General features: G+C 35.2%; 1 protein-coding gene across 3 annotated transcripts in view; it reads right to left on the reverse strand.

The window, feature by feature from the left end:
• Nucleotides 1-2191: 2191 nt before the first annotated feature.
• The window catches only part of LOC126831901 (rap guanine nucleotide exchange factor 4), a 50562-nt gene continuing 29157 nt past the window's right edge, over nt 2192-23596 (reverse strand). For all 3 annotated transcript variants that reach the window (XM_050562558.2, XM_050562555.2, XM_050562556.2), the window contains exons 6-23: nt 22268-22335; nt 21961-22039; nt 20928-21040; nt 19832-19917; nt 19270-19348; nt 18610-18760; nt 18047-18141; nt 17230-17357; nt 16400-16546; nt 13978-14075; nt 13419-13544; nt 12838-13016; nt 11588-11678; nt 9904-10042; nt 8543-8607; nt 7708-7762; nt 7261-7315; nt 2192-6466 (exon numbers count right to left, since the gene is read on the reverse strand). In XM_050562558.2, the coding sequence (XP_050418515.1) occupies nt 6394-6466; nt 7261-7315; nt 7708-7762; nt 8543-8607; nt 9904-10042; nt 11588-11678; nt 12838-13016; nt 13419-13544; nt 13978-14075; nt 16400-16546; nt 17230-17357; nt 18047-18141; nt 18610-18760; nt 19270-19348; nt 19832-19917; nt 20928-21040; nt 21961-22039; nt 22268-22335 (1827 nt within the window). In that variant the 3' untranslated portion in view covers nt 2192-6393. The remainder of the gene's footprint in view (nt 6467-7260; nt 7316-7707; nt 7763-8542; nt 8608-9903; nt 10043-11587; nt 11679-12837; nt 13017-13418; nt 13545-13977; nt 14076-16399; nt 16547-17229; nt 17358-18046; nt 18142-18609; nt 18761-19269; nt 19349-19831; nt 19918-20927; nt 21041-21960; nt 22040-22267; nt 22336-23596) is intronic.

Below are 23596 nucleotides of genomic sequence, written 5' to 3' on the forward strand. Positions count from 1 at the left end.
CCATTTTATGTTACAACTTTTTGCGGGTGAAATTAATAAGAATTACTTTGGAACAGACGCCCACTTTACAGACTTATAATATGTGTGTTTTGTCCGCCTTTATTTATTTTTCCAATACATAAAAAAAATGTTTTAGAATTTAATTTGTCGCAGGAAAAAAGTTAATATTTCTGGCTCATTAAGCCGCATCGATGTCATCCTTATCAGTGATTGTAGCGGCCTAGCAAATATTCACTGCGGATCAGTGTGGCAAGAGGGAAGGCGTCAGCAGTGGAACTATTTCTATTGTTGGCACCAGTTACTGTTAGTACATATTGAAGTGTTTAACCTTAGAGAATACTGGTTCAATGGTAGATTATACTTCGCCATAGGGATTGCCTGGAATATTTTTAAATTGGTCATAAGTACCAAAAAACCGGCCCTGTAGGCTATGTATGAGGTTTATGTTCACCCGATCCACACTTTGGCTACTTGGCAAGTAGGGTGACCCACCATAAATAAATATCTCCATATATCTCGACAATTTCGCCACAATATTTATATATATGCCAAGCCTCAAATCAGTTTCACACAATTATAGTCACTAAATAAACGATCATGTTGTACTTAATAAGCTATGACCATTAATCATCTATAAATAATAGACTGAAAACTGGTTCCATGTGTCGTCCATAACATCCAGACACTCTTGAGTAAAAAATAGGTTACGTGCCCTTGTTTTGAAATTAGTCTCGCTTAACCAGTCTATCGACCATTCAAGGGCTGATTGACAGGTCGGGATAATCAAGACTACTTTTTTACGAAACATAACAGAAAGCTAGAACAAGAAATTGAATTTAGACATGAGCACGTTAGCTAGCTCAACAATTGTTTTAAGAAGCTTGTAAAAGTAAAATGAAACTACTGCTAGTATCATGTTCCTGTCTAACCCGAGTGCTTCAGAGATATTATTTGTACTAAACCAAAAGATGCTGCTCTGAACGGTACAGTTAATGATAAAGCGATTTAAAAAATGAAACGAACGTAATTTCTAAATCTGCTGTAATAACCAAGAAGCTTAATTTTACTGCTATTCAAAATCGTCAACAATAAATTTTTTACGGCTGTAATAGTTGATAGATTTGTAGAGAATTGCACGTGCCATGGCTATTTATAGTATCATACTGTCAGAAAGTTGGCCTCGACACGGCGAATGTGCACGCTTCAGTGGTAGTCTCGAACTATCAGCGGTTGACTGTATTTCAGTAGGTGCATGGGCCACCCTAACTTGGCCTTTTTGGGACTAGCGGGGCCCAATTTGAGGCAATTGGTCAAATGTGCCAAAAACCAGCCCTGTAGGCTATGAGCTTCATGTCTACTCGACACTTAGGCTACCTGGTCCATTTGGGACTAACATGTCATTAGTTGGAGACAGTTTCCGTGAGGTTAGACTGGCCATCTTTCCCTTGGTTAATTCAAGCCCTGGATTGAATCCATGATGGGGGCCACGGTGGCTAAGTGGGTAAGACGCTGGCTCGCTAGCCTGGAGGTCGCTTGTTTGATTCCTGCATTGACCAAGATAGTTCATCTGGATTTTCAAATGTGGTTTCTGCTTCTCACTGGTACAGGATGGTGGACCTGGGGGTGGCACGAAAAACCGAGGTCCCGTGTATACATTGGCGTACACGTAAAAGATCCCTTGGCAGTTAGAATTCGATATAGTAATAGGCCATAGAGCTGCTACCCGAGAAAAATTTCCCTCATAACACACTGTATGGTGTATGCCCGTTTTCATTAGTCCAGTATAGGAGTAGGACGTTAAACCCCATTTCATTTCATTTGAATCCATGACAGTCTCCAGCCAGGTGGATACAAATATAACAGTAATGTAATATATTTTTTTATCTTTTATTTACAACATATAAATATTTCTTTAATGATTAATTAATCATTAATAATAATTGTAATATATTTATAAATTTGTACAATTTAACCGTATAACATTAACATAGCTCTCAGAGCACCTTTAGATATTGATAATATATAAATAATAATAATTATTGTCCGAGCCTTAAGGTTTGAAAATCAAAATTTAAAAGAGCTCTCAAACTTTAAGCTTTAAAAGATCTTAAAACACCTTTCCTATGTAAAGGGTTTTCAGAAAAAATTCGAGCTATAATAGTCTTCAAAAAGAATAACTCTGAACAGTGTCTATTAAAATCGGGTTGTGTTTTTTTTTGTAATTTTTTAATCATTTTTGGTGCATTTTCGTAAATATGTGAGGCAGGAAGGGAAAACGGCAACACTCCCTTAAAAGAGTAGCAGAGGCATGACAGGCCGGTAGATCTGTGTAGCTGCGGGATAAAAATCTGATGCATGATTTATTTAATTATCTATTTTCATAAATAAAAGTTTGGGAGCATATGACAAATTCCAGTTGTCAAACCGAGTAGCTTACACAGTAACAAAATGTAGATATAAATTAATGAGATTAAATAAAATGTGTATGATGTATTTACAGGTGATTACATATATCTCTTTCATACCTGACAATACCACTATCTGATTTGAGCAAAAAAACACATGAAGACACTGATGCTTCAGATCCAAATCCAATTCATCATGCAATTAATTCTCTCCTTAAAGGAGGCATTATGGGAGATTAATTAGATACAGAGTTGACAGTTACGCAATAATAGTTTAAAAAATAGATAACGTAAATAGAATATGCTGAAAATTTCAGTCAAATTGCTCGACTCTTAACTGAGATATTAGATTTTGAATTTTAAATTAGCCTCAATCATCATTACTTAAGTCGGTATAATAAAAAACAAAGTCTTGATTATCCATTTTTACGTTTAACTATTTTAAAAAAAATGTATTCCAGTCCGTTAAATATCGCAGGCTAGCGATGGCATCGAGAGTTGATTATAGTCTGGATAAGTTAATTAATGTCTAATTAATAATTTAGATAACATTTCAGGCCTAAAGAAAGACCTGCAATAGGAAGATTTAGCTCTTGCAGAATGCATGTTTAACTCTTACGCTAAAACATATATATAGTCAGGTCTGGAAATAATGACTGTTATATATATCTGACAAAATATCAGGCACTATTGAATTTGAACATGGCATATTCAATATTCTGTATAAAAAAGATAAAAAATAAAAAAAAAAAAACACTGGAAAATGACCAAAACTTGTACAGTAAAAATGACAAGTACTGGAGGAATTGTGCCTAACAAAACCTGAATTTGTGTCGGACAATTATTGTAACAGATACTTTAATTTCAGGCTTTCATATAGAGATTTTGATGGTCTCGTGGTGAAGTTTTTTAACATTAAGTATCCTCATTAGAGGATATAAAGCGGAATTAATTATGTTGCCGGGTTGATGAGAGGGGTCATCATTAATGTAATCTGAGGCAAAGTAATATCTACTGATAGAGAAGCAGTTTTAGATGAGTTTTTGGCCCTGAATTTGATAATCATGCTTGTATGAATATGAATGTAATACTATGATAGACTTTAGAAATAATACTTAGGCTTCAGCTTAAGGTTATTTTTAAAAGCGATCTTCCATGTTAAAGCTATGTTGTATATCAAGTAATAGTAATCGAACCTTTAAAGATATTAACAGTAACAAAACTTCAAAATTTTAAGTTATTTTGAATTACTTAACTATAACAAAGGGTGGTTCACCTGAATAGTTTGTAAAGCAATGAATATAGAAGGTATACATTTATATTAGGGATTAAGTAAATTATTGTGGAAATCAGTATTTACAAAGATATATGTAGGATATGTTCAAAAACAGATAGTGCCACCCATGGGCTTCTTTTTAATATGATTGAATCCATTATGGGAGATTTTGTTTGCTTTATTAAATGTTTAAAATAAAATCTCATATTTTCTTTTGACAAATAAATATAAATAAATAGATAGAGAAACAATAGTATGATGAATAACGTTTTGGTATGTGTCTTAATTAAACGGCTATACCTCTTTGATCTGGGTCAAAAACAAAATTGTCGACCACACTGGATTTTATGTGTTGAACTGAATCAAAATTTTGTCGGCCATTAATGTTGAGAGAGAGTGTTGCTAAATAACACCAAGAATGAAACTAAAATTAGTAAACAAACTGACTTCCACTATATCCTTCGAGACAAAAATTTAATCTTTACCCTTTTTTCCATCATTATTTGAAACAGCACATCAGATCAACCCAGTATTTATTTGAAATCAAAGATGTTATACTCCATTCCATCTTATTCACAGGTCCATAACATGTCAATTAATCAACTACAACGGGATTAATTAATTCAATGATCACGGTGCAATTAATTAATTCAATGATCAACAACAATGCGATTAATTAATTCAATGATCAACAACTATGCAATTAATTACTTAAATAATCAATAACGTTGCAATTAATAAATTCTATGATCAACAACTATGTAATGAATTATTTAAATGATGGAATTAATTAATTCAATGATCAACAAATATGTAATTAATTATTTAAATAACCAACAATGATGCAATTAATTAATTCAATGATCAATAACAATGAGATTAATTAATTCAATAATCAACAACGATGCAATTAATTAACGAAACAATGGAAGATCAAGAAATAAATAAAAAAGAAGATAGTAGTTACAATTGTCAAAAAGACCACACCATTCTACTTTTAATTAAGACTAAGTATAATTGTTCTAATATCATTCTGCATCGTTGTTCAATTCTAACAGATGTCTATATTTCATTTGTTCATGAAAGGCACTTATATGATGTATAATTTATCATTACAATGGTTTCAAATTGAGATAATATTGAAAACATAATAAATATTGTCCATTATGGCTGTAGTAAGGATTTTAAAGGATGATGGACATAGAACGGTTAATTGGTGGAATAAGGAATACAGATAATGGTTGTATAAAGGAATAAGGATAATGAGTGTAGTAAGGAATAGGGATATTGGAATTAGTAAGGCTTAAGGATAATGGCTGCAATATCGAATAATGGATGTTGTAACGAATAAGGATAATGGATGTTGTAAGGAATAAATATACTGGATGATGATGGGAGGAATAAGGATACCGGATGTTGTAAGGAACAAGGATAAGGGATGTTGTAAGGAATAAATATAATGGATGTTGTAAGGATAAGGGATGTTGTAAGGAATAAGGATACCAGATGTTGTAAGGAATAAATATAATGGATGTTGTCAGGAATAAGGATACTGGATGTTGTAAGGAATAAGGATACCGGTTGCTGTAAGGAAGAAGGATACAGGATGTTGTGAGGAATAAGGATACCGGATGTTGTAAGGAATAAGGATAATGATGTAGTAAGGAAGAAGGATAATGGATGACATATTGAGATATGTTCTATGAAGATTAATCAGGATAATATCTTACTTTTATTTGAATATTTTTGACTTAAATGGTATAAAAGATACACAATAAATGAAATAACTTAATTATACTTTCGGTCAACCAGTGTTTTGTCATTGCATGATGGCTGTCGCCACCAATTCATCATCATACAACTAGACGGACACAATGGCAGAAATTTGTGTGCTTCTCTTGAAATCCATATTTGGCATCAAATATATGTTTCCTGGTGGTTCAAATATATATAAAGTCTTATTTTTGTTATAAATAATTCTCTTGTTCAGTCAATTGTTCTTTTATTCATTGGTTATTCCCCTTTATTTAGAAATGTTAGGCAATTAAAATGATGACCAAACATGTTGATTTGTAGTTGGTGATGGGCGATTTTCCTCAATGACTGGGGCTTCGCTATAACAACATCCATATAACACCTATAACTAGTTCTATGTAATGGTGAACCCTCTATGTTGGGGTCCACAGATTATACATTGAAACATCACTATAACGCTGATATTTGGGTTCACTAATTACACCCATGTTATAGTTAGCCCTCTATAGATTATACACTGGAGCATCGCTATAATTCTGATATTTGGGTCCACTAATTACACCCATGTCATATTTAGCCCGCTGTATATTAAACTGCGACTTAACAACTATTAAGCTGATATTTGGGTCCACTAATTACACCCATGTTATAGTTAGCCCCCTATATATTAAATTGCGACTTAACAACTATAACGCTGATATTTGGGTCCACTAATTACACCCATGGTATAGTTAGCCCCCTATATATTATATGGTGACTTCACTTTAACACCTTATATAGAAATCCCATTGTAATTGGATGATCACATACAATGCATACATTCTAGTAGACACAATGAATGGAATTCTTCTGAATATCACATGTATATCACATCACATCACATCCAGGTTATTGTCACACTTGCTGTATGTCTATTTTAACCAGGTTTAAAGAGAAATTGCACTGATCAAGTTTTTATCACGATCGTCTTGGTTCTACTTTATGAGACCATTGTGTTAATATTCTATCATTGTCTATAACTTGTAGATTCCTGAAAAATACAACCTTACAATATATTACATGCTTAAACTCCTAGTGCCTTAAATGAAATGGGGTTTAACATCCTACTGTTCTGCACCGACTGGGCTAACGAAGACAGGCATACGCCATCCAGTGTGCTATTCGGGAAATTTTGCCCGGACATCGGTGCAATGGCCTACACTTATTTTAAATTCCAACTGTCAAGGGTTCTTTCACATATTTTTTTTGTCCCATGCGAATGACTAGACACTGTTCCTTGTCAGGCCCTCCATCCTGCAACACTGAAAAGGGGACACATCGCCAGAAAACTTTCTGGTACCTTTATCTGTGATAGTAAATGATTGTAAAAGCTATTCACTTGAAATGTTTCATTTCTATATATGATGGTAAGAAAAACGTGTCTAGTTGTTCAGAAGAGAGAGAGAGAGAGAGAGAGAGAGAGGTTTAAGCTCCACTCAACACAAACTAGGTCATTCCAGGACTAACATATGGTTCAATTTTATTTCAATAATTCGCTTGCACGTAGGGGTCTTTAGCAGTGGGAGGAAACTGGAGTACACGGAGAAAACCCATGAGGTTGGACAGGTGACCCTACTCCATGCCAACTACAAGTGGGGAATCGAAACCACACCTCTTTGGTCTTCAGGTTTCCTCCCACTGCTAAAGACCCCTACATGCAAGCTTGCAATAAAACTGAACCATTACCCAGCTTTGTCAAGTTGATGTTAAACCCAATTCTCTCTCTATAACATGTTAACTAACACAAGTATAAAATATCGTGGTATATATAATAAATTATCGTACCTGACATATTGCCGAACATCAGCTGATGATTTGACTGTGGGAGGAGAATCTAACTCTGTAAATTATAATTAATATAAATAAATAATGATTGAAATCATTCTATTTATACTAAGGTTCACAGCCAAGGCCAAAACAATTTAAATTTTAGTTCTTATAAATAAATAGCATATCAAATCTAGTAAACAATGTTTTGTTTAAAATTTCAAAACTTAAAAATTTGAACTAAAAGAAGAACTAAGAATTAGTTGTCTTTCATCACATACTATATAAACTTTTTGTGGGTCCTGGTGACTTGTTCTCATTTTATTATTAGAATAGTTTAAAAGAGCAATGAGCACAGTAAGCTGGTGACAATACTGACCAATAGCGATTCAATTAAAATTACACTACTGTAAGCAGTAATATTTAAATTGTACCCATCAGATTCATCGATGAACTTTAACTTACCAAATGGCTGACTACGACAAAATTTCACTGTTCGTAAAGTTTGCGCTATCATATGCTGTAAAATAAATAAATAAGATTTCAGAAGTAGTAATAATGTGTATATCTATAAAATTAAATATATAAATAATAAATCATGGAACAATCCATCTACGTCATTGTAACATTCTTCTATTGACCAGTATCACAATTCCAGATTTCTTTCATTCTCAGATGACCACATCTTTACAACGTGTACGAGTTAGTTGTATTTTACGTCCGCTTCCACCGAGGTGATATCGCAGACAATATCTTTACAACAGATCATAGTTGTTTTTATAGGTATATAGAGACCCTGTGAAAACCACCAGTGACATAACTTTATCACTTACAATTAATTTATTTTGCTTTTTCTTTTTTTCAGGAATAATAAGCTTTTAAGAGTTATTGGCCTTGAAGTTTAACATTGCAGGTAGTAGAGTGTTAATTTTCTTTATGTTATATTCGTTTATAAATTTAGTTTATGTTATATAGTGCTCTGATAAAAAAATAACTGGACTTATCATAATCATAATAATGAAATTTGTATTTCGCATCTATTCAGTCTACCAGGGAATCATGCTCAAGGCGCTAGAACATGTTCTCAATTTGGATTGTTAATGATATTGACTCAATAACCAAATTTTCACTTTGGATTTAAAATTGACACCGAATCATATTTTCTGGAAGTGTATTGCACACAATTGATGGACTGTATCGAAAAGTTCTGGATCCAAATGATTTGAAATTATAGGTAGATACATCCAATAACAATCTGCACTCTGATCGTAATGAGTGTTTAACTAAAACACTATCTTACCATTTTCTCAAAATTGACTAAATTCTCAAAATATGTTTTATTTCCCTCATGAGTGAAAGTCATATCTGAAAAGGAAAAGAAATCTCGATAATAATATTATAATAAACAAATGTTGGTTTCACTACGATCCATAATATTATCATAAACAAACGTTGGTTGCAATATGATCCATAATAATATTATAATAAACAAATGTTGGTTGCAATATGATCACCTACTGTTTTGTTACGGTTTTAGCCTACCACTATAACATAGGTTGCCAGACAAAGAAACTAATGCCCTCCAGCAGCTATGTTGTCCAGCAGTTATGAGCTAAACAACCCATAAAAATTTCAAAAGGATCAGATCAACTAAAGTTATTATCAAAAATTGTTGAATTAAATAAAATTCTTCCTTTCAATTATCAATAAGATCAGCAACTTGTACAAATTTCAGAAGAACTGGATCATAAATGAATCCTAACACATGATACAATTATATGGAATACAATTTACTTGTATTTCATATAATTGTGTCATGTGTTATTCTCATCCAGTTACTAAATGCCACTTAAACAATATAAATGAAGCCTCTTATAAGAAGGCGCTAACAAGATTTTACAATAATGGAGAGACTAACTGAGGAATTTTCTTTTTATTGAAATTCGTTGAAAATCAATAAGATTCTTTATTCAATGTGGATATAGCCTATACTGTTCTAACAAGTAATGTAAACAATGGATGGACAGACACAGGGGCCTATACCCCTCCCCCCCCCCCCCACACCCACCCCACCAGAAATCTGTTTTTGAAAAAGTTATAAAATGAACATCCTACATTCTTGGTTCGATCCCTGCATTGGCCGAGAAAGTTCATCCAGATTTTCCGGCGTGGTTTCCCCTTGTCAGTGATGCAGGACGGAGGGCCTGACAAGGAAAGCTGTCTAGTCGTTCGGATGGGACGAAAAACCGAGGTCCCGTGTACACATTGGCGTGCACGTAAAAGATCCCTTGGCAGTTGGAATTCGATATAAGAGTAGGCCGTAGTGCCGCTGTCCGGGCAAAATTTCCCTCATAGCACACTGTATGGCGTATGCCCGTCTTCATTAGCCCAGGTTAGGAGCAGAACAGTAGGACGTTAAACTCCATTTCATTTCATTTCACCTACATTCTTGCTATAAGGAAAATTTTGCCCAGACAGTGGTACCATGACCTACTTTTACTTTGAATTCTAACTGTCAAGGGTTCTTTTCTTTTACGTGTAAACCAGGGGAAACCACATAGGAAAACACCGAGGAACTTCCGGAGTCATCACAGGGATCAAATAACTTACGCTCTTGGGGCAACCCTCAAAAAATGAATCTGTAACAAATGTTAGACTTACCTTTCATTAATAAAGGCATGAATGGAAGAATGGGTGGATTCATTTTGGCAACAGTGAGTCGATAAACCCGATGATTTCTAGATGGATCCATCACTGTTTCAAACTCAGAAAATAACTTGTTAAATTTCCCTGGTAATTTCTGAAATCAAGATAAATGAAAAGTTAAATATTTAATAGCTTAACTTTAACATACAAGTCAGTCATACAAACCTCTCATAATCAGACTAACAAGCCAACAGTGAGGCTGATGTCCCCCGCCGAAATCCCCAAATAAATAGATGACACATATTAATTAATCGCACATCTATTTTTTTCCAAAGTATCAAGCAATCAAACTGATTATCAACTATACACTAAGTTTCATCACTCTCTATCAGATAGAATTAAAGTTATCTTGTCCCAAAGCATCGACCAAGGAAATTGCTTATTACTGCTTAGCTTTAGCTCGATATGTTAATCATTGAACTCAGTCAAGACATTCACCTAATGAACATCTACATCAAGTTTAAACATTCTACCTCAATTAGAAGAAGAGTTGTTATGTTCCAAAGTCTTGAACAATCAAAATGCTTATTGCTCCTTAGCTTAAGCAGAAAATTCTCATCATCGAACTTAGTCAAGGTATAGATGTAATGAAGCTATACACCAAGTTTCATCACTCTCACTTAATTAGAACTAAAGTTATCGTGTTCCAAAGCATCAACCAATCAAATTGCTTATCTCTGCTTACCCCAAGCAGAAAATGCTCATCTTGGCACTCCATCAAGGCATTGACCTCATAAACCCCTACACCAAGTTTGAACATTCTAGCTCAATTAGAAGGGAAGGTATTGTGTTCCAAAGTCTCGGCCAATCAAATTGCTTATCGCTCTGCTTACCCGAGCAGAAATTGCTCATTATCGAACTTAGTCAAGGTATTGATGTAATGAAACTATACACCAAGTTTCATCTCTCTGACTTAATTAGAGCTAAAGTTATCGTGTCCCAAAGCATCAACCAATCAAATTGCTTATCTCTGCTTACTCTAAGCCGACCTAATAAACACCTACACCAAGTTTGAACATTCTAGGTCAATTAGAAGGAGAGTTATTGTGTCCCAAAAAGTGTGACAGACAGACAGACGGACAGACGGACAGACGGATGGATGAACCCATTTTAATAGTCCCCTGCTTTCTTCTAAAGGCGGGGGACAATAAATGAAGACAGACATATGTCATGCTGTGTGCTATGAGGAAATTTTACTTGGGCAGCAAAGTTTCGACGAACCCTTCCAATGCCCAACAAGTACACAGGTGTGTGTAACTCAGTGACTAGACACTTTTCCCTTCCCAGACTTTAGAACCGAGTCGAGTCCCAAGTCTTCACAAAGCCCAAGTCCTGTTCAAGTCACCAGTTCATCAATTAAATGAGTCAGCAATTCATGATGAATAAGGTAAGTTAGAGTTATGCCCCCTTATCACAATTGCGAAGTCCAAGTCGAGTCTCAGGTTGCAATAAATGTTTCAAGTGGAGTCGGGTTATTGATGCGATTTAAGTCAGACTCGAGTAGGAGTTGCAGAACTTGAGTTTCCACCTCTGCTCACCCATGACAAGGGGGGAAACCTGACAGAAGCCATCAAAATGAAATACTGTATTGGACACAAATATAAATCTTATATATATAAAAAAGTATTGTTTTACTTACCTCCCAGGTTTGAGACAGTCGACTAACAGCTATATTACTTAAACCCATCACAATGGCAAAGAAGGAATGTAAATTCTTAGTTTCTTTACAACTGAAACAAATAACACAACTTATTCATAGCTAAAATACAACACAATTGATTCACAGCTAAAATACAACACAATTGATTCACAGCTAAAATACAATTAGCTAAAATACAACACAATTGATTTACAGCTAAAATACAACACAATTGATTTATAGCTAAAATATAAAGTGAGCCTATCGACTGTTAGACCAGGCGACCTTTGGATGTAGACTATGGTTCTCTATCGTATGGTATGGTTGGTCACGACCACAGGTTGAACTATAGTGCGAAAATCTGTCCAACCGAAGGTCGCCCTCTCTGTTGACATCCACAGTCATCATATCATGAATGTGCCTTTTTATACGCCCACATTTTCATGTGGACGTATATTGTCGTCGCCCCTGTCCGTCCACAATTGTTTGTGAACAGTCTACAGGTCACAATTTTTATCCGATTTCAATGAAACTTGAAATATAGGTTTATCACCCAAAGATCTCGGTTCCTTTCGATATTGGCATGTATCGGACTGTAACTTCATGGAATATGGCCCCTGATTGTACGAAAAATCAAGTTTTTAGCTTGTGAACACTATAGATGTCACTATTTTTATCCGATTTGGTTTAAACTTGAAATGTATGCTTATAACCCAAAGATCTCGGTTCCTTTCGATATTCGCGCATATCAGACCGTAACTTCCTGAATTATGGCCCCTGATTGTACGAAAAATCGCGTTTTTAGCTTGTGGACCCTATAGGTCATAATTTTATCCGATTTAAAAAAACGTATTATTATATCACCGTTACACCCTATGGACGGCTGAGTTCGAATTTCATGAAAATCGGCCCAAAACTGACAGACAAAATGGCTGCCGTTCGTTCCCAAATAGCGTAAAAATATGGTATATCAAGGTTGTGGACCCTATAGAGGTCATAATTTTTATCCGATTTTGTTGAAACTTGAAATGTGAGTTTATAACCCAAAGATCTCGGTTCCTTTCGATATTCGCGCATATCGAATTGTAATTTTCTGAATTATGGCCCTTGATTGTACGAAAAATCACTTTCTTTTTTGCTTGTTCTCTATCCATCTCTCGAAAATGTTGGCATATCCTGCCTGGCAGCCGCTGGTTCAAATTCTTTCCATGCAGGCATCTCCAAGAACACAAGAAGGTACGGGTACTTACATGGCAGCTAATTTGATAAACTTTTTAAGTAGTTGGACTCTCTTGCTAACATTGGAACATAAAACCATTTCTGTAGCTACCCAATACTGTATTTCATTAAATCTCCTAAGAAAGATATCTAGGTTCGCTGTTATTTTCTTGAATTTATGACGACCAAACACCCAGTATATCAACTCAAACTGAAAGAGAGAGAAAAATGGGGTTTAACGTCCACTCGACATAAACTAGGTCATTTTGGGACTAACATATGGTTTAATTCTATTTCAATAATTCACTTGCGGGTAGGGGCTTTAGCAGTGGGAGGAAACCGGAGGACCGAGAGAAAACCCATAAGGATGGACAGGCGACCCTACTCCTTGTCACATACAAGTGGGGAATCGAAAACACGATACTTGACTTTGATCCAATGCGCACACATTAATTATTTGGCCACCCAATCCCCTTAAATTGAAAGAAAATGACTCAAGAAAGATCTTATCACTATAAAGTAAGATCTTTAAAACATTTGAATCTTAGTGCTTTTGTTCCACAGTATCCTCTGAAAAGCCATCCAAGAAATCTATTATGCATTAAAGTCCTACCTCATGTAAGGAAGTAAATAGTTCCCAATCATAAAGAGTTATCTGATAGGCTAATTCCTTTGTACTCATCATCTCTATAGCAACAGCCGTCATACTTGTAGGGCCATCTTGTTCTGGTAATGGTGTCTGCAAAAATAATTTTAATTTTTTTTTACTTTTATCATAGTTAACATACATCAGTACTTTATTCTTAGAAATATATTAACACATATTTAAAAAATGATTAATAGTATCAATCCCCTGTGCAAGTAATTTAAGGACCATTAGGTGATTAAGATAAAGGGCTGCCAACATTCTCGCTATAAAAGTTAACAAAGTTTGCCATGCAAGCTAGCGCCCAGAATGTTCTCCCACTAAAGGTTGCAATTTTTATCTAAGTTTAAAAAACGTTCAAATATATTATCATTACACTCTAATGATGGGTGAGTTTGAATTTCATGAGAATCAAACCAAAACTGCCCGACAAAATGGCCGCTCCCAGTGTAAAAGTATGTACCATTTTTTATCATATATTTTCAGAACATATCTATTACTTTCTCTAAATGAAAACATTACTCACCAAGGCATCAAGGTGTTCTCTAGGAGTAATAAATAATCTTCCATTTAAACTAAGACCGGTTGTAACACACAAGTTATTCTCTTTAAAAACTATACGATCTGTAATACAAAAGGACATAAATGAGCTGCAACCCTTTAAACTAAGGCCGGTTGTAATAGATAACAAGAGCATCGCTAACGCAGCAATATACGTCCACATTCCTGTTTTGTTTGATATGGTCCAGTTTGCATTGAGGGTCTGTGAAATAAAACTGGGTTGTAGGACTGCTATCAGTATAACATTTCGTTCACATTAACAGAACACAATTTTTATTTTAAAACAATCGATGTCTTTATTCTAAAAGCATGACGTTTTTTTTTTGTTTTTTTTTGCTTGATTGATAACGATAAGAGAATACTTGTGGAAACGTCGTGCTTTTAGAATAAACTAGTGATTGTATCCCATAAAAACTGTGTTCTGTTAATTTGTTCCCTGATCGCTAAATGCCACTTAAAGAATAACTAGAAATGGGCGTGGCTCTGCCCCTGGGGGTCGGGCATGCACCAAAAACAATAGGGATCTTCCTTGGGGTATAAGGAATAAGTATACCAAGTTTGAAGAAAATCCAGTAAGAATTGCGCCCTGTAGGCGACACAAAGACACACGAAAAGAAAATGGGCGTGGCTCTGCCCCTGGGGGTTGGGCATGCACCCCAAACGATAGGGATGTTCCTTAGGGTACAAAGAATGTGTATGCAAAGTTTCAAGATTATTAGTTAAGAAATGTGGCCTGTAGACGACAAACAAACAAATACTAGAAATGGGCGTGGCTCTGCCCCGGGGGGTCGGGCATGCACCAAAAACAATAGGGATCTTCCTTGGGGTATAAGGAATAAGTATACCAAGTTTGAAGAAAATCCATGAAGAATTGCGCCCTGTAGGCGAACCACAGACACACACACACACACACACACACACACACACATACATACATACATACACACACACACACACACAGACAGGGGCGACGGCATAATACGTTCACATTATGAATGTGGACGTATAAAAAGGGAAATGAGCTTCAACCCTTTAAACTAAGACCGGTTATAACATACAAGTTATTATCTTCAAAGACTGTACGATATGTAGTAGAAAAGGACGGAAATGAGCTTCCACCCTTAGACATTTCGAGTTTCTTAACATTTTAGGGCTTAAATACTGGTTTCTTGGCACCAAGGCATGCAGCAAGTTACGATTGGGGCCGGACTGAGCTAGAGAAAAATGGTGTTTAACGTCTAATCAACACAAACTAGGTTATTTTGGGACTAACATAAGGTACAACTCTTTAAAATAGTTTGCTTGTGCTTAGGGGACCTCGAGAAAACCCACAAGGTTCAGTGACCCTACTCCTGGTCACGTACAAGCTTTGGATTGAAACCATGTCACTTGACTCAATGACAGATTTCATGATCTAAAGTGCACCTGTGAGATCACTCAACCAACCAAAACCCTGGGCCTGCTAATATTGTAAGCAATCAATACAGTTGTATTGATAAATAAATAAATAGGTGAAGGTCACAGCCAGATCTCATACTGTGGGCAATTCAAATTTACAGCTGCCACAGTGGCATAGTTACTAACTTTTCAAATCCCTAAAATTTCCAATAAAGACAATCGGGGGTCGTATTCACAAAAACTTACACTAACATATTTCCAGGATGTGGCCTTTTCATTGGTTGAGAGTTAATATCCTAATACCAATTTTAGCTCTTAGCCACTGAAAAGCCTGCATTCCTATCACATTTTGGTTGAGGTTTATGTGAATAACGCCCCTGTACTTTTTCGGTGAACAAATGAATTTTTGATTTTGGTATTTGCTCAGTTCATCCAGTAACACACATGTTTTTAAAACTCACATATCCCAGATTCCCAAATTAAATGACTAATGAGTCCAAGTTACCCCATGAATACCAACATTAGAACCTTTTTCTGGTTGCGTTGGGCTCTCTACCTATACACATACCATAAACACCCTAGTGAAATAGAGGTTCGTGTTATTTAAGTGAATAAAAATTTGTAACTTTTTCCATCACTCTCAATGCACAAAAGATTGATGTCCTTTTTGAAACACGGCCTGTATGATCGTTTTCAGAATTGCATTTGCTAACAGTTTGACATATGTACAGGACATACAATAATCCAAGCTATGAGATTATGCTAAATGTAGTTACTATAATTCCTAAAAATATTACTTATACAGCAGTGTTGCTATTTCCAAATTTTTCTTTTTGGACATTTTTACCAAAAATAAAGGGGGCTAACTCTTATAATTATTTAAGCAGACGGATTCGGACCACAATATTTAGTCATAAATATAAATTTGAAGATCCATGGTGATTAATATCCACAATAATAATCTTAACTAAATGTACCAGGTTACTCACCTCCATTTGATTTGACCTCACATATGATAAGGTCATCACCAAGGGATAGTTTATCTTTAGCTTGGTAAACAATTTCTGTTACCGTCGTATCCATGGTAAACTTTAATGTAGTGTAGGTATGGTCAGCACAGTAAACTTTGATAATATCTAACAGAAAGAATAAACAATGGAATAAACTTTAACTTAGTTAATTTTAAAACTAACAAATATTGTGGTTAAGAGAGAGAGAGAGAAATGGGGTTTAAAGTCCACTCAACACAAACTAGGTCATTTCGAGTCTAACATATGGTTAGATTTTATTTCAATAACTGGCTTGCGCGCAGGGCTGACTTGCAGAGGGAAGAAACCGGAGGACTTGAAGAAAACCAACAAGGTTGGATAGGCAACCCTACTCCTTGTCTAATAGGCTACAAGCTGGAAATTGAAACCATGAAACTTTACTCAATGTCAAGCCTTAATTATGATCTAAAGTGCATATTTCAAACAACCATTTAGTCACCCAGTGTGATTAAGTAGGCAAGGGGGAGAAAATCCTGGATCACACTGGTTAACTCCGGTAAATCATGTTGAGCTCACGTTCACGCAAATTTGCATATGCTTCGTGAAACAGGTCCCTGGAGAATTTTTCCTATTCTGCACCTCAAGATGGGATGGTCCTCCAATATTTTGCAAATATACATATTTTAGATTAAAAATTGTTATCAGGGCAAACTCTTAGGACCACACTTTCGCTTCACTAAGACGACAGTCCCCCCCCCCCCATTCAATATGAATTTCATATCGAAGGGTCAGAGAAAGAAAAGGAAATTCAATAAAAAATATGATCTTACTTTCATCTGTTGGTTTAATTGGTCGTCTTTTCTTCATTCCGTCTGCCATGTGATCTCTGGATGTCTTTCGACTTAGTATTAAAGATGGATGGATTTTTTTCTTGGCCGTTTTGGCAGCTGATGGAGAGCTGATAAAATAAAATAATATTATAATACAGCGATTGATATATTTAATTTAATTAAAGGTATGAAAATAAATTGGGTTTAACGTCCTACTTTTCTGCACCGAAGGATATATGACATACAGTGTGCTTTTATTTCAAATTACAACTGTCAAGGGTTCTTTTACGTGCACACCAATGTGTACACAGGACCTTCGAATGACTAGACACTGCTTTGTCCTACACCACTGACAAAGGGAAACTGTACAAGAAAATCCTGAGGAACTTTCGCGACAAACACCAGGAGCTAACCTGGGACCTCCTGGTTAGCAAGCCATCAACTTACTCATGGAGCCACAACGGCTCCCTAAAGTCTTATTAATTAACCTATTGCCAGGCAACACACGTCCACTGGCAGCATCATCGTAAACACTACACACAGGGTTATAAAAAGTAGGAGTTCAGAAGACCTGGAAAAAAACCATGTGGTTAGACAAACAAACCTACGCTTTGTCACACACAAGCCTGGTATATAACCATGTATGCATACATAACAGGCGATATGAGCAACAGTGCAATCTATATCTATAACCTATGTATATTTGGTTTTGAATCTAGCAAGGTGCATAATTTGTTACATTGGCCGCGATTGCATGATTATAATTATAATTTATAACCTTAATTTTGATTGCACAATACTAATGATAGTTTGTTACCTTGACTTTGATTGCATAATACTAATAATAGTTTTCTCATCATTTTTTAAGGTAGGATAGAGATCGGAGTCTTCCTTGATTGCTACATGAAGTTCCTATAAAGACAAAGTTAATAATCATATGTGAGCTAAGTCAGGGCTGTCTTATCAGCCTTATAGACCCCCGGGCAAAAACAGTGCACTGGGACCACTACCAACACAATCACTCATAGGAATAGAAATGTAAATGATCAATACAATTAAATATATATTTATTGTATTGATACTTCCAACAGAACCAGTGTTTTTTTTAAACACTAAGTCACAATATATATAGATCAGTTTGGGGCTCCCGAGCAACAGCCCAGCGTGCCCAGCATTTTATTCGATGACCTTGCAGTAAGTGCCAATCTAGATTTTAGACGGTCCTTGAGTTTATGAAAATATTAGTCATCTCATCATTTGTCATTATGATTGACATCTCAAACCATCAGTTTCTGACATGACCTGTTGATTTAAGAGAAAGAGTCCATTTCAATGAAGTGTCTAAAACAAACTGTAGTAATTTGTTAATCAAAGACTTACCTCGACAAATCCTTGTATTTTAGGGTCTTCTTGGAATGCATCAGTTGTCACGCTGTACCATTCTTGAACAAAATGGACGATTCTTCTCTTGTGAGTCAACATATAATCAGCTATTTCTCTATCTGTACCTTGTGTAACCTCCGCATGATAGGTAGCATTGTATTAAGGAACATATAAGTTTAAGAGAATCTATTAATCCGTTTTCGAATTGTGGACAACATTCTTGTGTTTTTTTATTTCTTATTAAGTAAAGCTGATATTAAGATGGTTGTATCTGCTAGGATTTATTTTGTTGAAATTGGCTCCAAATCAGTTGTAAAAGGGCCACTTTAGAAATAAAAGTACTAGACAATTAAAGTCAGAACAGTTATGAATAATGTTTCAATAAAGAGCTAAAGGCCTGTTTAAAATCATTTAGATCCAAATGAGCTATGAGTGAAAATTTAAGTATAAAATATAAATGAAGCCACAAACATTAAAACATATTTTTTACTTTTTAATGTGAAGTGGATGATCAACCATGTTGTGATATTAATGAAAACATATTATCATTATCGAAAGTCAATATCTTTTGTGGTAACTTCTGTAATGGTAATATTTACTTTAAAAAAATAAGGTCAAGATCTTTTGATGATTATTATTATCATTAAAAAAGGATATTGATTCATCAGAGCTTTACACAGTCTTTCATTTGGCATAAATATTACTTGTGTTAGTAAAAAATCTTCTAAAAACTGATCTGAAAGTGGAAAAGAAATCATTTCAGATACTGAAGACTGATCTTTTGTTTAAAGTACCCAAATTTTGGTATTAAAGATACCCTGGCCAGCTGCTAAGGGGTTAATCAACATCAAGTGATCAAATCTGAAAGAACGCAACCATAGTAACTGAACTACAAAATTTCACTAAAATCCATTAAATCTATACATATATATTTGTGACTATCATTTGTCTGGGGATGGCGGTCACACTAAGGCTGCTTGGAGGCTAATATTTGGGGTAGGAAGGTAGCTCGAGTCTGGAGTGACATGGGTCTGGTGGTGTAGCAGTACCTCAGAGTTATGCTACTTAAGTAGCCTCAAAGGACTCTATCCATACAACACCGGGTTATAAACAGTCAGTGTTTAATAACAAAAATTGAAAATGACTAAATTGATACGCTGGATGGCCGAGTATGGACATCAGGGCCTTGGTTACAAAATAATATTATCAAGTTACTCACCCGAGTTTTCATCTTGTTTATTATCTAATCTAGTTTCTAAAAGATGTTCTAACATTTTCTCAGGTGTCCCAGCCATAACAGAATACCTGAATAAAATATAAATAAAGCTGATATTAGTTTGTTTTTCATTCTGAGTAAAGTCTGTATCACTACAGGCCCGGAACTGTACAGCGCAGTGAAGCTTACGGCTAGCCCCCGGATCCATTCACTTGATCTGATCTGATATGTATGTTTGTTTTTTGTCTTATCTGTATATTGTGTCTTGTCCGTAGATTTGTCTTGTGTATTTGTTTGTGTGTGGTGCAGTCATCCTGCCCTTTAACATCTCGTCAACACAATACTTTGAGACTAACATATGGTTATTTTATTCATGTTCACGCATACAATGCTTGGGAGAAGAATTTTAGCCAGAATTTAGCTCTTCATTGGATTTTAACCGTCAAGGGTTCTTTTACGTGCATACCCATGTGGACACCGATGGACCTGTTTTTGGTAATAACGCATTTGTGAGCGCCACTGGCACTACCCCTGACAATTGTAAACCGGGTATCAGCTGATACTTGGATTTTAACCCAGGGCATTCTAGTTGATGGCCCGGTGGTGTTGCAATGCTACTTCCAGATTCAGAATTATACTACTTCTGGTTTAGGGTTCTACCAGTGCAATGCAATAATAAAAATGCTACTTTCAAATTCAGAATTATACTATTTCTGGTTTAGGGTTCTACCAGTGCAATGCAAGTAATAAAGTTGAATCTTAAAGCATCTATGAACTGAGGATGCTAGTGCCATAAGGTGTACAAGTGCCGTTGTTTTTGAATAAGATCATTTGACTTTTTCAAATAAATCTATTTTTAGCAGATTTTCTTAAAAACTTGTTCTTTTTTATTATTTTATCATTTCTATCACAGTATATGTCAATTTTAGCATCCTGGTCTAGAAATATGCAAAACTACTATTTTGTGAAATGGCAATTGTCCACCTTATTGCACTAGCATCCTCAATTACTGGCATGATTATTTATTGATTAGTAGAAATGTGATTTGTTTATATCCTCCTGTAGGCCTGCCAAACTCTCTTTATTTAAATATACTTACTTGTAATGTGATTGCACTGACCCATCTTGAGACTTGATATTAGTAGGTATTTTCTCCAACACCAGCACATCTTGGCCATGTTCTTTTAATCGTACAGTATTGGCTTCAACATCCTATAATAAAGGTGATTAATCAATAGTATTAGTTTCTACATCCCATAATGTATTTGAGTATAGACATAAATATGAAGTTAAAGAGAAGATTCACTGATCTTGGACCCTTACAATCTGTGCTTGTCCCGACCAATATCTGTTACAATCTGTTTTGTCTCCAATATCATCTGCTTTGGTCTCCATCATCATCTGTTTCCCCCCCATCATCTGTTTGGGCCCAATATCATCTTTTTTGTCCCCACCATCATATGTTTGGTCCCCAATATCATCTGCTTTGATCTGTTTTTTTCTCCACCGTCATCTGTTTTTTCCCCACCGTCATATGTTTGGTCCCCAATATCATCTGCTTTGGTCTCCATCCCCTCCATTATATGTGTGGTCCCAACCATCATATACTTTGGTCTCCATCATCAAGTTTTAGTCATCTTCATCTATTTTAGTCCTCATCTCCACCTATTATGGTCAGCACCATCACCTGTTTCATTCTCAATCATCATCTGTTTCAGTCCCAACCCACATATATTTTCAGTCCCAACCCGCATCTTTTTTTCCCCACCATCATCTGTTTTTGTCCACACAATCCTGCTATAGTCCCCATCATCATTATATCTTATGGTCTACACCATCATTTATTTTTATCCCAACAGTCATCTGTTTTGTTTTTGTTTTCTCCCCCATCATCTGCTTTTGTCCCTACAATCATCTTCTATGGTTCCCATCTCTTCACATGTTATGGTCAACACCTTCTTAATATATTCTAAGATACCCAATATTTGTTCGGTTGCCCAATATTTGTTTGTCCCCCCCCTCCCGCCTCCATTACCCATTTCTCTATTACTTTGTATGGTCCCTATTGTTATATATCATAGCATTTTCTTTATTGTTCATGGATATTTTTATAACAAAGGTTTAATTCTTACCCTTAAAATTCTATTAAAATCATCTTTATCTACACGAAGGAAGTGACAGTTATCTTCCCTTAAAACTATAGTTGCAGCTCTGAAAAACAAATTATAACCCTTTATTAGATATGAATTCGGGTAATAAATAAATCCAAGTGCTCATAGCAAAATTTAAATATGGTCAACCATGGATTCAATTTGGAGTCACTTTTGAAAATGAAACTAAAGTTATCAATATTTAAATATCATTCATGAAAACAAGGACAATATGTCAATAATTACTTACATGTATAAAGAATCAAAAATTAAGATATTCTATATTTACCTGGGAGCATCATTAACAAGTGCTAATTTACCAAAATCATCTCCATCATGTAATGTACAAACAATACCCTACAATGAAATATTCATACAAAATATATCTAGAGCTATTTCAAAATAAAAAAACTTGTTGAGCAGACAAACTAAAATAAAATCATTTACTATGTTCATCTGCTATCACTGTAGCCCTTGAGACAATTTGGGGTCTTTATAAAATTGTCTCTTCAATTTTGTCTATAAAGTCAAATCTCACGTACTTAATGAACGTGGGTATAGTTTTCGTAAAAAACAGTGATATTTTGGTCAAATTATAATCATTGTCAAAATAGTCATCAAAATCTGGCTGTTTATTGACCTATGGTTGATAGACCAAAAATAGTTAATGTTTCCTATCTTATTTGTGGGAAATAAAGATTTTTATTCCTTATATGGCGTGGAAATTAATGTCAAAGTTATCGAAGACCTGCAGAAATCAGGGGGTATAAATTAGGGTGTAGAGGAGATTTGGATTAGAGCTCACCCAGAAATTCCTACCAGCCATTATCATTGAGAACGAGGAACCTGCAAAGCCAGTACAACTTAGAAATAAAGTTGTGAAACTATTTTATGCTGTAGTCTTATTAAAGATCATCAGAAAGTAAGCACAACAAGAAGAAGTCCTATAGTATTACATCACATCAACATTTGGCAATCAATCAATTGCTTATAATTCTGCTGCTTTACACATCAACATTTGGCAATTGATCCATTGCTTATAATTCTGCTGCCTTATGGAAAAACCTATAGGAGAATATAAAATCAGCTAAAACCCTACAGAATTTCAAGACATTGCTTAAGACACACTTTTCAAGAAGAGTGTAGCCACTGTTAGGACATTTCTCACGTGCGCACAGAGCCGACTTCGGACTGAAATGTTGCACTCTATAAATGCAACAATTATTATTATCATTGTACAGGTACCAAAACCAGGAACTCATCCCCGAATGATACTCCTCTTGTTCTTCTTGGGAGGGACATTCTTCAAAAAAGCTTGAGGCTCTGTCAATTTCAGTACGATTGGCATCACATGAAAATTGTGCATCATTTGACAAATTTTAATTTTTGATATGACAGTTACAAGTGCATGATGGCTACAATGATGTCACATTTGGTTCTTTGTGCATAGATACATGTATGCCGTACTAATACAAACACTATCCATGCTATAGAATAAGTAATACGGATATCTACATATAATATACTAATGTATATTCAAACATAGTCCCTAGTATACTTAGAATAATGTATTAGTTATTTACACCACCCGGTATAAGTATATAACAACCTATATAGT

Source organism: Patella vulgata, chromosome 9 (assembly GCF_932274485.2).
Source record: "Patella vulgata chromosome 9, xgPatVulg1.2, whole genome shotgun sequence".
Lineage (NCBI taxonomy): Eukaryota > Metazoa > Mollusca > Gastropoda > Patellidae > Patella > Patella vulgata.